Source organism: Natator depressus, chromosome 3 (genome assembly GCF_965152275.1).
Source record: "Natator depressus isolate rNatDep1 chromosome 3, rNatDep2.hap1, whole genome shotgun sequence".
Classification (NCBI taxonomy): domain Eukaryota; kingdom Metazoa; phylum Chordata; order Testudines; family Cheloniidae; genus Natator; species Natator depressus.
The window spans coordinates 77,619,322-77,636,148 of record NC_134236.1 but is presented as its reverse complement, the minus strand read 5'-3'; the positions used below and the strand labels follow the sequence as shown (position 1 = coordinate 77,636,148).

The 16,827-nt window shown below is 41.4% G+C and overlaps 1 protein-coding gene across 3 annotated transcripts in view; it reads left to right on the top strand.

The window, feature by feature from the left end:
• Positions 1–16,827, top strand: part of ASCC3 (activating signal cointegrator 1 complex subunit 3) — a 513,547-nt gene that overhangs the window by 136,789 nt on the left and 359,931 nt on the right. For all 3 annotated transcript variants that reach the window (XM_074948158.1, XM_074948157.1, XM_074948156.1), the window contains exons 9-10: positions 2,176–2,376; positions 2,836–2,976. In XM_074948158.1, coding sequence (XP_074804259.1) covers positions 2,176–2,376; positions 2,836–2,976 — 342 coding nt within the window. The remainder of the gene's footprint in view (positions 1–2,175; positions 2,377–2,835; positions 2,977–16,827) is intronic.

Below are 16,827 nucleotides of genomic sequence, written 5' to 3'. Positions count from 1 at the left end.
CATGCTTGATTGATAAGAATATAGGAGTAGGGATATATTACCGACCAACTGACCAGGATGATGATAGTGACTCTGAAATGCTCAGGGAGATTAGAGAGGCTACAAAAATAAAAAACTCAGTAATAATGGGGGATTGCAATTATCTCTATATTGACTGGGTACATTTTACCTCAGGATGGGATGCAGAGATAAAGGGCATGGCTACACTTGCAAGTTAGAGCGCATTAAAGCAGCCCCGGGCTCCCTAACTCATGACCCGTCCACACTGGCAAGGCACTTAGAGTACCTGGACTCTGCAGTTGGAGTGCTCCTCGTAATCCACCTCCATGAGAAGCATAATGCTTGGTGCACCTCAGCTGAAACGCCCCAGGGTCAGTGTGAATAAGGTGTTGCATTACTGTGCTCTGATCGGCCTCCGGAAACATCCCATAATCCCCTTAAGTCAAGTGGCCACTCTTGTCATTGTTTGGAATCGGCTACAGGAATGCGGATATGCCCTTTGAGAGCTCCGTTTCTGACATCTGGCATGCTTATCTGCTCTGGGACGAAGCAACCATTAGTGTTGAATGTCGCTTGAGAGGCGGGGGAGGCAGGGGTCTGCTGTTGTCTGAACTTACAAGACAGCATGCTGACATGTTCTCAGCTTCCCCCCAAACCCTCTCTCTACCCCCACATACACACAACACACTCCCTGTCACATTCCACCCCACCGAACCCCACTCCATTTGAAAAGCACGTTGCAGACACTTGCATGCTGGGATAGCTACCACAATGCAGTGCTCTCTGTGGCCGTTGCAAGAGCTGCTAATGTGGCCACTCCAATGTGCTTGAATTTGACAGTCTGGACACAGTGCAGCGCTTTCCTTACTGCACTTTCCGAGGGCTGGTTTAACTTACAGCGCTCTACATCTGCAAGTGTAGCCATGCCCAAAGTTTCTTGACACCTTAAATGACTGCTTCTTGGAGCAGCTAGTCCCAGAATCCACCAGAGGAGAGGCAATTCTTGATTTAGTCCTAAGTGGAGCACAGGATCTGGTCCAAGAGGTGAATATAGCTGAACCGCTTGGTAATAGTGACCATAATATAATTAAATTTAACATCCCTGGGATGGGGAGGGGAGACACCATTGTAGCTTACCATGGTAGCATTTAATTTCAGAAAGGGGTACTACGCACAAAAAAGGAAGTTAGTTAAATAGAAATTAAAAGGTACAATCCCAAAAGTGAAATCCCTGCAAGCTGCATGGAAACTTTTTAAAAACACCGTAATAGAGGCTGAACTTAAATGTATACCTCAAATTAAAAAAACATAGAGAACCGAAAAAGTGCCACCGTGGCTAAACAACAAAATAGAAGAAGCAGTGAGAGACAAAAAGGCATCCTTTTAAAAAGTGGAAGTTAAATCCTAGTGAGAAAAATAGAAAGGAGCATAAACTCTGGCAAATGAAGTGTAAAAATATAATTAGGAAGGCCAAAAAAGAATTTGCAGAACAACTGGCTGAAGACTCAAAAAGTAATAATTTTTTTTAAGTATATCAGAAGCAGGAAGTTTGCTAAACAATCAGTGTGGCCGGCCGCTGGATGATTGAGATGCCAGAGGAACACTCATGAAAGTAAATGAATCTTTGCATCTGTGTTTATGGCTGAGGATCTGAGGAAGATTTCCAAACTTGAGCCATTCTTTTGAGGTGACAATCTGGTGGTTTTGGAACAAATTGATAATCTAAACAGAGGAGGAGGAGATTGTTTCCTTGTTATGCCTTAAAATGGCTTTAGGATGTCAACTTAGTAGATCTTTCCCAATTTATAAAGTGCTATAAAGGTCTACATTTTTTCACTAATAATTTTGTAATTATGTTTAAAATTCAAAACAATCATATAATCTATTAATACTGTTTTTATGCTAATATTCATTAACTCTTAATGAAGTTTGGTCAGTGTGTTTTTGGTAAAAGTGAAAAACGTAACAGTGGTGTAGTTAAGATTAACTGATTATGTTAATGTTTTAAAAGTTATCCTACTTGGAATACATAAGAAAAGAAATTTGAAGTTTCCAGCATAGTAGATTTAGCCTTTGGGATTAAAGACTTGTGACTAATTTCTAAGAGGATCCAAAAATTACTCCTTTAATTTTCCTGTCCTTGTATTTTCATTGCAATACTTTGTTTTCTTTCAGATTGGGCAACTTGTTTTTAAAGGCATGAAAAGACTAAACCGAATCCAATCAATAGTTTTTGAGACTGCCTACAGTACGAATGAGAACATGCTGATCTGTGCACCCACCGGAGCTGGGAAAACTAACATTGCCATGCTAACTGTCCTGCATGAAATTCGCCAGCATGTTCAGCAAGGAGTTATCAAAAAGGATGAGTTTAAGGTAGGAATTCAGTGAACCAAAACCAACTTTTTTAACTCATAAGATAAAACCCATTATACAGTTCTACCCATTATATGAAATCAAGAAATTTTCAAGGGTATTATACATCTCCAAGTCTCATAGAAAATGCTGGTGATTTACTTCATTACTATTAAACCAATTCCTATTTGTGTTCTGAAAATCTTATTACCCATGTGAAAAGCTATGAAAATACATTTAGCTTTGATGCAGATCCAATTCTCAAAGTAATGAGGTTGTATAAACAAAATCCATTGTCCTCTAAACAGTGGCACACTTATCTAACAAAGATAACTACTTTTCATATATCGCTATTAAGATTTTTCACTGTAAGTGGCTACAATCATATTTCACAATAAATTGTGATTTGTGTTGGTTGCCATGAAACAAATGACATTGTGCAGTTTGCTCATTTATCAAGCTCGTGTCCTTTTGGTGCAGATTGTGTATGTTGCTCCTATGAAGGCTTTGGCAGCTGAAATGACAAATTACTTCAGCAAGCGTCTGGAGCCACTAGGCATCACTGTGAAAGAGTTGACGGGTGATATGCAGTTGTCAAAAGGTGAAATTCTGCGAACGCAGGTATGTTTTGTTTCAGATGAATAGTGCCTGTGTGCACGCATGTGTGCACACTTTCATTTGTTAAAAAACTTGGTTGTCAAATGTTGTAGTAGTTGGGATGTAACGTGCTATTAATTATACTGCGTATGTTTAAAACGGGTCCAAAGTTTGGAACACATTCACAATGGAGAAAACTTTCAGATAGATCTGAAACACAAACCTGAAATGATCTATTTTTTCACTGAAATTTGAGGTTCAATCTACAACCCTATAATACACCCACAACCTTCCCGGTTTTATTAGGTCCCTGGATAGACCCATGGTCTCTTCATTGCTTATAACCATTAGTAGAACCAGGTCCCTTACTTCTGGATTCCAGCTTTTTAATGGATTATTCCTACCTTTGAATGATTATGTCAGGGATTGTGGTACTAGGTATTCCATTTAAAAAAACAACAAGAAAACAACCCCTCCCCCCACATACACCCAAAAGTCAAGGAGCATCAGGTCCTTAGATGGAAAATGCAAAACAAGTTTGAAATATTACAACAATATTGTTGTGTAAATGAATATTTTGTCAGACGTCTTTTTAAAGTATACAGTGGTGTTGTAGCTGTGTTGGCCCCAGGATATTAGAAAGACAAGTTGGGGAGGTCATGTCTCGTATTTGAAGTTGGTTCAGTAAAAGATATGACCTCACCCACCTTGTTAATCATCTTTTTAAAGGGTTAATAAAATTGAAGATTCTGCTGATGCCTAATCTCAGTATATTTCCTCGGATAAAGAGCGTTTAAGTGATGAAAAATATCAGACATCATTAATGAAGTTCTTTTTGCCTTTTGAGAAATTCTAGACATTTTAATAACTGAATTTGCATACATGACTTCATGTGCAGGGTTGTGCAGCATGCAAATTTTCGTTAGCAGATACGACTATTCCCATATTGCCTTATTTGTTTAGAAAAGAGGCTTTTATCAGGTGTACATTTTGGGCAAGCAGTCTTTCAGCCAGTGATGTAATACTTTTTCCCACAATATAAACAAGCATTTGTGTTTTTATGCTTAAACTCCTTGTTGTTACCCTTTTGACTCCTAATTTCATGAATCCGAATAAGCTTTGGCTGTATTGATTATGTATTATGAACACTTGTGTCATTAATCCTGTGGTAATTAACATTGATTCAATTGAGAGATACTTTTTTCTTCAGTTTTGATATGCTTTAAATCTCCGTTATTAGACTGGAGAGTTCTTTTCCTATGTTAAAAAGAAAATATAGATTTATGGATTGTAAATCCAGAGGCGATGATTGTGATAATCTAGCCTGACCTCCTGTACAATACAGACCCTGGGATTTCCCTGAATTAATTCCTGTTTGAACGAGATGTTTTTTAAAAAACATCCAGTCTTGATTTGAAAATTTCTCATGATGGAGGTTCCACCACAGCCCAGGTATGTTGTTCAATAATTAATTACCGTCACTGTTAAAAATATACACCTTACTTTTAGTTTGTCAAGCGTCAAGCTCCAGCAATAAGCTCTTGTTATACCTTTGCTGGACTGAAGAGCCTTCTCATCAAACTTTTATTCCCCATTTTCAGTACAGACTGTGATTAAGTCACCCCTGAATCTTTTCTTTGTTATACTAAACAGATTGAGCTCCTAGAGTCTTTCACTATATGTAGGGCTCAGTGTCTGTTACGTAGGTCACGGAAAGTCATGGGTTCCATGACTTTCCACAACCTCTGTGACTTCTGCAGCAGCCAGTGTGGCTGAATCCAGGGCTGCCTAAGCAGCTGGCTCTAGGGCCAGTTGCTCAGGTGGCCCTGGGGACAGCCACACCGGCCGCTGCTGGAGCGGCCCTGCATCTGGCTTCTTGGGCGGATCCATAGCCAGCTGCACTGGCCACTGCTGAAGCGGCCCGGGGGCCAGCTACACCAGCTGCTGCTCTGGCGGCCCTGGGCAGCGGTCCCGGGGTAGCTGGAGCAGCTGCTGGCCCCGCCATGCCCCCCTGCAGTGGACCCCTGGCTTTCTCCTCCAGCAGTGGCCCTTCGTGGCGCACCCCCCTTTCCCCCCCCCCAAGATTTATTCAGGGGTATTTATAGTATAAAACATGGACAGGTCATGGGCCATGAATTTTTGTTTATTGCCCATGACCTGTCTATGACTTTTACTAAAAAATATCCATGACTAAATCGTAGCCCTAACTATATATGGCATGTTTTCCAATCCTTTGTTTATTCTTCTGGCTCTTTTTTGAACCCTCTTCAAATTTTCAGCATCCTTCTTGAATTGTGGACACCAGAACTTGACACAATATTCCAGTAGCGGTCATGCTATTGCCATGTACAGAGGTAATATAACTTATCTGGTCCCCCTAGGTATTCCCTCTTTATACATCCACAGATTGCATTAACCCTTTTGGCCATAACATCACATTGGGAGCTCATGTTCAGCTGGTTATCAACAATGGTCAGAAAGTCTTTTCAGAATCATTGCTTCTCAGCTTAGAGCCCCACCATGCTGTACGTATGGACCACATATGTGATTCTTAGATATATGACCTTACATTGACCGTATTGAAATATGTTTGCTTGCGTCCAGATTACTAAGTGATCCAGGTAGCTCTATATCAATGTACTGTCCTATTAATTATTTACTACAGCCCAATCTTTGTCATCTGCAAGCTTGATAAGTCATTTTTGTTTTCTTCCAAGTCATTGACAAAAATGTTAAATAGCATAGGCCGACCCCCACCAGATCCCTTTACGAACACACCAGCTTGATGATGATTCCTTATTTACAATTACATTTTGAGAGCTATCGGTTAGCCAGCATTTAATCCATTTAATATGGACCATGTTGATTTTATATCATTCTAGTTTCTTAATCAAAATATTTAGTGGTACCAAATGAAGTGTTGTATAGAAGCGTCTAAGTATATTACATCAACGCTATTACCGATATCAACCAAACTTGTCTTGTTAAAAAAAAATCAAGTTCGTACGACAAGATCTGTTTTCCATAAACCCATGTTGACTGGCATTAATTATATTACCTCATGGTTTTGCCCAAGGCGACAGAGTGCAGCGGGCTGCTGGTGTCTCCAGTTGTTTCTCACTGCTGCATATTCCCTCCCAGTATCCAGATTTAGGTACTGGATTATGCTGAAGTTGAAAATCTGTGCTTCCTGCCCCCCCGCTTGTTTTCCATCAGTGACGAGCACCAGCACTGTTTGTACTGCTTGGAGGAATCCTATATTGTGATAAGGTGCAGTATCTGCCTCTCCTTCCGTGCCCATGCGTTAGAAAACCAGGTTCTCTGCCTCAAGAAGCACCTCATGGAGGTTGCCATGGGACCAGCGTCAGATCCTGGCCAGGGAACCTCCCCTTATATCAGCCTGTGTAGGCGAAGAGCGCTACCCCTACTGCAGAGCCTCCATTGGGTTCTGCTGGTACCAGCACTAAGGGCCCTGCTCCGGGGCCTAGCCATGAGGCAAGGGAGCATGCACATAAGCATGGCAATAAATTTGCCTCCACGCCTAAGAAGGATTTGGCACCATCCACAAGATCCGGCCATGGAGGAACCACGCTTTCCAAGACTCACAAGAGCAAGAAAGCCTGCACCGATCACTGGATCCATTGGTACCGACCGTGGATCCTGTGACTTCGCCAGCCCCTGGGAATCATTGGTCTCCAGACGAATGCAGTTACCAGTACTGGTCCCTCCAGTGGAACGACTACCATTGAACGCTAGGAGACTCTGAAGTGCTCTGGGTCTCCATGAGTTGTTTGCATTTGAAGGGCTGCTGTCGTCATGAGCCCCGACCTGGTCACCTGCTCACAGGGATCCTTCCTCCCGCTATGTTACTCTATGTTCCTACCACCTCCCATTCTGGTGGCTCCAGCAGCACCACCATTTGGGGAGGTCTGTGACTCCTCTGATTCGGATGATACAGATGTGGACATTGGCCAAACCGGACAGTCTCTACGTAAAAGAATAAATGGACACAAATCAGACATCAGGAATTATAACATTCAAAAACCAGTTGGAGAACACTTCAATCTCTCTGGTCGCTCGATTACAGACCTAAAAGTTGCAATTCTTCAACAAAAAAAACTTCAAAAACAGACTCCAACGAGAGACTGCTGAATTGGAATTAATTTGCAAACTGGACACCATTACATTCAGTTTGAATAAAGACTGGGAGTGGATGTGTCATTACACAAAGTAAAACTATTTCCCCATGTCTCCCCCCCCCCTCCAACTGTTCCTCACACATTCTTGTCAACTGCTGGAAATGGCCCACCTTGATTATCACTACAAAAGGTTTTTTTCCCCCCGCTCTCCTGCTGGTAATAGCTCACCTTACCTGATCACTCTCCTTACACTGTGTATGGGAACACCCATTGTTTCATGTTCTCTGTGTATATAAAATCTCCCCACTGTATTTTCCACTGAATGCATCCGATGAAGTGAGCTGTAGCTCATGAAAGCTTATGCTCAAATAAATTTGTTAGTCTCTAAGGTGCCACAAGTACTCCTTTTCTTTTTGCGTTTAGAGACTAACACTGCTGCTACTCTGAAACCTGAAAAACTAAAGTCACTGTGGCAAAATAAAACACGTGCATGCCCAAAGTATAGGGACAGTTCTGAAGAACTTGAATTTTAAAAAGTGGTGTTCTCCCGCTGTTGGCTGTACAGCAGCAATTTACAAACTCATCTTATTTCTAGAGCAGTGTGAATAGCAAGCAAGGAAGTAAACAAAAAGTCTTATTAATTTTAAGCTTCATTAGAAATGGAGGAGGGGGGGGAAATCAATGCTTACCAGATGGAAAAGGGAAAAAATGGTCAGTGAAAGACATCTAATTCAGCTTCTTTTAAGGGGTTTACAGAACTGAAAGTCAAGTGTCTTTTTAATAGTAGTGAACAACTGAGAAGTAATGTTTAAAGTGCTCATTTAGAACAATTTAGTAACATAAAATATATGCAATAAAACTTTGATTCTTCTTGGTACCCTTGTTGCTCCAATAACCTCCTTTCTCCTACAAAGTTTGCTATCCAGTTTCTGTGGAAGAGGTCAAGAGATAATAAAAATCTGCTAGTGATGTATATAAATGGGCAAAGAGGAACAAACTTCACTTGAGACGTACTTGTTCTTTTTGTGCAGAGATTGGCTTAGGATCCATTTCATCTCTTCATTGAAAGAACAATGAAAATGCAGACTGGTTAGATAGGCAGAGAATGGTCCAATCGAACTATTGTCTAAGGCATCCAATTTCCAAGTAATATAAACATTTAGAATTCAACACGAGGCTTGGTTGCCCAACCGACACCATACAAAAGCATTCAGCTATTTTTCCGAGGAGAGAAAGTGGTGAGAAAGGATGCCTTTTCTCACCACTAGCCACAATCCTCCCTGTATACATTCCATCTGAATCCTCAGTCTCCAAAGTACTCTGAAGGATGAAATCAGAAAGCACAAAGTAATCCTAAATATACTAATAAAACCATGTTATTCAGACCAAATTAGAGATGTCTGTAGTCCAAACCTGCCTCTACTTCACAGGCTAGATGCCCTGTTTCATGGTCTAGTTCTATATGCAAAATCAGCATACTGTGACGTTGCACTCCATATGCTTTATAAAAGCACTCCATATGCTTATGAATGTGAATATGATGTAACTGGAATATGCTTTATGCAAAAGGTCTCTTGTAAGGTATCATTACAAAGCTTATAATCTACTGAGTGTGTTCATCCTATTTGTATGCATGTATCATCCTTGTATCTCAAGCTAGAAATATGAAATATAACTCTGAGGTCCTATTGTAACTATGCAAAGTGTGGGCCGTTAATGGTGGTTTAGAATCTTGATGGCTCCCATTGACTCGGACAGTTGGTTGTAAATGGTTTGTTTATCTGCAAGCCTTCCTGTGTATGTGTGGGCCAGCCCATGGGTAACGAAGAATGAGGTCTCACAGGGACATGTGACCATGTCACCTGATAATGAAAGACATCTTAAATCTGGTACTTTTCCATTCAGAAGGAGGGGTGGTGACCCAGAGAGACACAAGATTCCAGCCTTGTGCCAAAGCTATAAAAGGGACTTGAGTAGGACAAAGGGGTTCTAGTCATGAGAAAACCCTTGTTTATCACCTAAGAAGTCTGCTGGAACTAACAAGGACTGAACCAGGGAAAGGATTGGACCCAGACTAGGAAGGAGGCTAGTCTTTGAAAGAAGCTTATTGGAACATCTCTGAGGGTGAGATATTACCTGTAAATCAGTTTCTTAATGTATTAGGCTTCGACTTGCGTGTTTTTCCTTATTTTGCTTGGTGACTTACTTTGGTCTGTCTGTTATTACTTGAAACCACTTAAATCCTACTTTTTATACGTAATAACATCACTTCTGTTTATTAATGAACCCAGAGTAAGTGATTAATACGCGAGGGAGCAAACAGCTGTGCATATCTCTCTGTCAGTGTTATAGAGGGTGGACAGTTTGAGTTTACCCTGTATAAGCTTTATACCGAGTAAAACAGATATTTGGGGTTAGGATCCCATTGGGAATTGGGTGTCTGGGTGCTGGAGCCAGGCAACTTGTTGAGCTGTTTTCAGTTAAGTCTGCAGCTTTGGGGGCGTGGACCAGACCCTGAGTCTGTGTTGCAGCAGGCTAGCATATCTGGCTCAACAAGACAGGGTTCTGGAGTCCCAAGTTGGCAGGGAAAACAGGCTCGGATCGGAGGTAATTTAAGCACATCAGGTGACAGTCCCAAGCTGGTCTCTGTGACCAAACCAGTAACAGGTATCTGAATCTGACTGCTTGGATCTAAGGGCTTGTCTACACTGGCACTTTACTTTGTTGCTCGGTGGTGGGAAACCCTCCGCCCCCCCCACCGAGTGCTGCAAGTTTCAGCACTGCAACATGCCAGTATAGACAGTGCACCAGAGCTGGGAGCCGCACTCCTTGTGGAGGTGGTTTTTTTAGAACTCTGGAAGAGCTCTCTCCCAGCGCTGTGCCGTGGCTACACAAGCCACGTTAAACTGCTGCCGTGGCAGCGCTTTAACGTTGCCAGTGAAGACATGCCCTTAGACAAGGTGGGTGAGGTAATATCTCTTTAGATGAACTTCTATTCGTGGAAGAGAGAAGCTTTCAAGCCACACAGAGCTCTTTTTCAGGTCTGGGAAAGGAACTGCCAGTGTCACAGCAAAATGCAAAGTGGAACAGATTGTTTAGCATATGTAGTTAGCATGTATTCTAAGGGACCGTTCAAGATAGAATAGCTCACTTACACCTTTGCAGTCATAGGACAAAAAGAGGGGGTTAGTGAGTTAGTCTGTTGTAATAAGCCATAAATCCTGGTTTCACTACCCACATAGTTGTTGGGGCAGTTCACACATAGCTGATAGGGTGTTTTTGTCTTTTATCATTTCCCTGTGTGAACTCATTTGAGAACAGAGTGATTGTCTGACCCAATAAATATGTGGGTGAAACCAGGATTTATAGTTTTACTACAAACTATAACCCACTAATTCTCCTTTTTTGTCCTATGACTGAAGAGGTGTTAACAGGCCACTCTTCCTTGAATAGAATGAATATTCCTGTCTGTGTGTCTTTTTTGTAACTTAAGGTTTTGCCTAGAGGGATTCTCTATATTTTGAATCTAATTACCCTGTAAGGTATCTACCATCCTGATTTTACAGAGGTGATTCTTTTTTACTTCTATTAAGTCTTCTTGTAAGGAAACTGAATGCGTTTTCATTGTTCTAAGATCCAAGGGTTTGGGTCTGTGATCACCTATGCAAATTGGTGAGGATTTTTACCAAACCTTGTCCAGGAAGTGGGGTGCAAGGTTTTGGGAAGTATTTGGGGGGAAAGACGTTTCCAAACAACATTTTCTCAGGAACCCAGATAAATTTTGGTGGTGGCAGTGGAAGTCCAAGGGCAAAGGGTAAAATAGTTTGTACCTTGGGGAAGTTTTAACCTAAGCTGGTAAAAGGAAGCTTAGGAGGTTTTCATGCAGGTCCCCACATCTGTACCCTAGAGTTCAGAGTGGGGATGCATCCGATGAAGTGAGCTGTAGCTCACGAAAGCTTATGCTCAAATAAATTGGTTAGTCGCTAAGGTGCCACAAGTACTCCTTTTCTTCTTCCTTGAATAGTCCTTTATAATATGTGCTAAGTACTTCTGCTAAACCGTCTGTTCCACCTTGCATTTTGCTGTGACACTGGGAGTTTCTTTCCCTGACCTGAAGAAGAGCTCTGTGTGGCTTGAAAGCTTGTCTCTCTCAGGAACAGAAGTTGGTTCAATAAAGGATATTACTTCCCGCACCTTCTCTCTCTCAGATCTTGGGACTAACACGGCTACAACTTCGCTGCTTGGATCTTGTAAGAGAGTTGTTAATAATTGAAGCAGTCTATTTTCAGGAGATGTTCCAAATTCTGTTGCTTCTAGCAGAAGATCCACCTCACTAGTGTCCTCCAAACAATGGAAAAGGTTACAAAGAAAGTATCAAGTTCAAGAACTCTGGGAGTCTGAATATCCTAAAGTTTCTACAGATGCCCTTTCCTTACACTTAATGTGAAGATTCCTAAAGGAACTTGGTACAAAGTCTTTGCATTCAGGGACTTTATCCTTATTCCCCCAAAACTTCACCTGGCTCCAATCCACCTGCAAAACTTCTGGTCTCCCTTCTCCCCAGTATAACTTCTGCAATGCAGTTGTATACTGTCAATGCAGAAATCTTTGCCACATTGGAAACTGACTGTGATGACTGTGAAAAATAAATAATAACAAACTACTGTTTCTATTCCTATACTGTTTCTGTTCCTCATTTTTGTAATTATTTCAATTTTAAAAATCAGGGGTTTTAGTTGAAATAGAGCTTTGCAGTTTTTCCATTTTGCTTCTCCAGAGTGCAGAATTTAGGGACCTTGCTACAGAATTTAAGTCCAGATTGCTATGGAGTACAAGTTCCTTTCTTGTGTACAGTTGACTGAGTGTGGCTTTGAGTCTATTGTATTCTTTACTGGTTCCTTTATCACCATAGTATCTGAGTGCCTACCAGTAGTGCATTAAGTGACATAACTAACATCTGCTACATGTGATTTGTTATTTCCTCATCCTTTCTCCAAGGGGAAATGGCAGTGTAGTAGGATTTTTTAACGTGTACATGCTGCTTAATGTTTATATTACAGAATATATACGTAATGATGGTATTGGGATATCAGCTATCATGGGGTATTGTTCATTTGGGCCTTACAGTAGCCTCAAAATGCTTTTGTTTTATGTAATTGACAAGAATGTATGCTACAGCTTTGAACAGGGTTTATCAAAATCCCCCGAAGAGAACTATCCTTTTATAGTTCTGCCCAATGTCTTACAGTAAAAATTACAAATATCTTTGAAACCCCCTGGACCATGGAGAACGCAAATGGGTTTGAACTAGTACAGATTTGTTTGTAAATCACTAGGCTAGGAGATATAACATGTTTTTGTGACGCTGGCGTATGCTGGCATTTTGTATTATAAACAGATGGCTCTGTTAGCATGATGTCTTAGCCTGTGGTAGACAGCTGTAACCTTCAGAGAATCACAGAAATAGCTTCCTGGCCCCCAAGCATATTAATGCCTAGAGGGAGATAGTATTGAATAATATGATTTGATACATGTGTGGGTTCCACTTTAAATGCATTTATGCTGAATTGTGCTTTTATTAAGGATGTTTTATTGCTGTATATGCAAAGGAGCTGGCTGTTTAAAGATAAGTAGGGAGATCTATGACATGGTAATAACAGGAAAACACATTTAAGATGGCTTCATGTTCACACAGTAGAAACATGGAATTTCTTTACTTTTCAAGAACCATCAAGTCATTTTGCTATTTTGAGTGTGAAGGCCACATTTGCCAAGGTAGGTGCAACTAGTGTATTCACAAAAATGCACATGCCTCTGCTGGCTTTCCCTTGTATTTATGTATGCTGACAGATTTGGTGATGCATATCGGTGGTGGTGGTGGTGGTTGTTGCAGAAAAAGGCTTGTTAGAGAATGGTATATCAGTCTCTGAGTTGTTGGTGTCATCTTTTTATGGCTGCTGAATTAAAGTGTTAATTGTAGTTTGAGAGTTGTGAGGAAAGGAACTTTTGTTTGGTTATCACAGCCATACTTATAGAATTTATTTTAAACACAACAAAAAACAGAAAAGTAAAACATTTGGGGCTCAAAAGTGGAATGAAATAATTAATTTTGAGAAATTTCCCCTTTTTGTTTATAATGTCTTTTTTACTAGTAGCAAAAGTTTCCCTTGGAAGAAGTCATTTTGCTGTTGGATTTCAACTTCAGTTCTTGTTAAGACATTTCTTGCCCCTTAGACACACATGACAAACGTATACAAGAGGGAGAATGAAATAATAAAAGGAAAGGAAAACTTCTGCCTGGCTCATTCTTGCTTCATTCAAGTGCTGTAGGCACGATATGGGACACACAGTTCAGACTAGCACAGATTCAATTTAGCTGCTTGAACCCATGGTGCTTCTGCTTTCTGGGTTGAACTCTGGTGGGCAATGTCTAGTGTCCTTCCAGCACAGGTACTGCTTCATGCTGGGGGAAGGCTGCCTGTGCTTGTTATGTTGGTAAGATCATGCAGTTCAACTAATACAGAATCTGGCCAAGCTTGAAATCGTTTAGACAGAAGACAATAAGGATAGGAAGGAGAGAAAGCGGCGACAAAGTGACAGCAGAAAGCTTAAATCTTGCATCCTAGTTTAGGATTTAACCAATGTCCATCTGTGGCCTGGATATATAGGAGAATTTCCCCAAAATATTGTCTTAGATGAGATAAGATAGCAAGGTTCCTCAACACTGTTTGGCTACTTAGCCTCTTATATGCCATTACTTTTTATTCACATTTAATCTGAGAAATTAGAACACTCTTGGATTTCATTAAGGACCTGTAAAAAGTGTTTGTTAGCTCCGCATATGGACTTCTGTGCTTTAAATCCTAAAGTTCTCGTACCCATATGTTTCCCAATTTCATTTTAATCCCAAGAAATGGGGTTTCACCTCCTCAAAAGGATAAGACACTGGTGCAGTTGGATTTGTGCTGTTGCTACTGGTGGGAAATCATGGCTCCTGGAATGTTTCAGAGTAACAGACATGTTAGTCTGTATTCGCAAAAAGAAAAGGAGTACTTGTGGCACCTTAGAGACTAACCAATTTATTTAAGTGAGCTACAGCTCACTTCATCGGATGCATACTGTGGAAAGTGTAGAAGATCTTTTTATATACACACAAAGCATGAAAAAATACCTCCTCCCACCCCACTCTCCTGCTGGTAATAGCTTATCTAAAGTGACCACACTCCTTACAATGTGTATGATAATCAAGGTGGGCCATTTCCAGCACAAATCCAGGGTTTAACACGAATGTCTGAGGGGGGTGGGGGGGGTAGGAAAAAACAAGGGGAAATAGGTTACCTTGCATAATGACTTAGCCACTCCCAGTCTCTATTCAAGCTTAAGTTAATTGTATCCGATTTGCAAATGAATTCCAATTCAACAGTTTCTCGCTGGAGTCTGGATTTGAAGTTTTTTTGTTTTAATATTGCGACCTTTAGGTCTGAGATCGAGTGACCAGAGAGATTGAAGTGTTCTCCGACTGGTTTATGAATGTTATAATTCTTGACATCTGATTTGTGTCCATTTATTCTTTTACGTAGAGACTGTCCAGTTTGACCAATGTACATGGCAGAGGGGCATTGCTGGCACATGATGGCATATATCACATTGGTGGATGTGCAGGTGAACGAGCCTCCGATAGTGTGGCTGATGTTATTAGGCCCTGTGATGGTGTCCCCTGAATAGATATGTGGGCACAGTTGGCAACAGGCTTTGTTGCAAGGATAGGTTCCTGGGTTAGTGGTTCTGTTGTGTGGTATGTGGTTGTTGGTGAGTATTTGCTTCAGGTTGGGGGGCTGTCTGTAGGCAAGGACTGGCCTGTCTCCCAAGATTTGTGAGAGTGCTGGGTCATCCTTCAGGATAGGTTGTAGATCCCTAATAATGCGTTGGAGGGGTTTTAGTTGGGGGCTGAAGGTGACGGCTAGTGGCATTCTGTTATTTTCTTTGTTAGGCCTGTCCTGTAGTAGGTGACTTCTGGGAACTCCTCTGGCTCTGTCAATCTGTTTCTTCACTTCCGCAGGTGGGTATTGTAGCTGTAAGAATGAATGAGACTTCATATTTTCCAAGGACCTAAATCACCAATGTTTCTCTCTGTATTTTTTTTTTTTTTTTTTTAATTCTATGGCGGGGATCATCAACCTGTGGCACGCAGCCTGTCAGGGAAAGCTGCTGATGGGCCGGGATGGTTTGTTTACCTGCAGTGTCCACAGGTTGGGCTGATCGCAGCTCCCACTGGCCGCGGTTCGTTGTCCCTGGCCGGCGCGGGAAGCGGCGCGGGCCGAGGAATGTGCTGGCCACCGCTTCCCATAGCCCCCATTGTCCTGGAGCGGCGAACCACGGCCAGTGGGAGCTGCGATCGGCTGAACCTGCGGACGCTGCAGGTAAACAGACCGTCCTGGCCCGCCAGCTGCTTTCCCTGACAGGCCGTGTGCCAAAGCTTGCCGATCCCCTGTTCTGTGGTGTGGGAATTTGCAGTGATATTTGCCTTGAACTTCCACTTCATCCTTCCACATCTATAAATGTCAGTAATCTTTCCTTAAAAGTGTGCAAGTGATGTGAAAATGGTCAGAAAAGAGGGAATTTAAATACCTTGATGTCACTGAGCAAGCAGTTTTTCAGTTGCTTATAAGTTTACCAAACGTTAACAGGTTTCAGAGTAGCAGCCATGTTAGTCTGTATCCGCAAAAAGAAAAGGAGTACTTGTGGCATCTTAGAGACTGACCAATTTATTTGAGCATAAGCTTTCGTGAGCTACAGCTCACTTCATTGGATGCATTCAGTGGAAAATACAGTGGAGACATTTATATACACAGAGAACATGAAACAGTGGGTGTTCCCATACACAGTGTAAGGAGAGCTATTACCAGCATGAGAGCCGGGGGGAACCTTTTGTAGTGATGATCAAGGTGGGCTATTTCCAGCAGTTGACAAGAACGTCACCTTACCTGATCACTCTCCTTACAGTGTGTATGGTAACACCCATTGTTTCATGTTCTCCGTGTATATAAATCTCCCCACTGTATTTTCCACTGAATGCATCCGATGAAGTGAGCTGTAGCTCACGAAAGCTTATGCTCAGATAAATTTGTTAGTCTCTAAGGTGCCACAAGTACTCCTTTTCTTTTTGCAAATGTTAACAGTTGGGGTAACATTTTCTATGCAATACATTAGGCTTGGCTTAATTTAGTTTAGTTTTAGTTTAGTTTCAGCAAAAGTAGTTCAGCCATTTTCTAGGACTAATTATGGAAAAAATACATTTTTGTTCATGTTTAAAAAAAAAAAAACTTACCTCTTCAAAGCATGCTTTGAAGCAGGGACTCGAAGTTTGTCAGAGTGGGTTGCCCTTTTGTCAGGAATGAGCCTTTTGCTGTACTTTGTAAAATATCAGTTCGCACATGCTGCGTTCCTGTGGTGCGGGGGAGGGAGTCTTTAATTCCATGATCACGTATTATTAGGAAGGTGTTAAACTAATAGCAGAAAGGGAGGGTTAAAAGATGGAAGATATGAGCACTCAGCACAAAATCAAGATGCTGAGACAAAATTAATCAAGGAACCAAAGGACATGAGCACAAGAAATTCTTTAGTTGCCTGTACACCAATGCTAGGAGCGTGGGTAACAAATAAGAGGAATTGGAATTGCTCACTTATGAACATAAATTCAATTTAGTTAGTATTATTGAAACCTGGTGGGTTGATT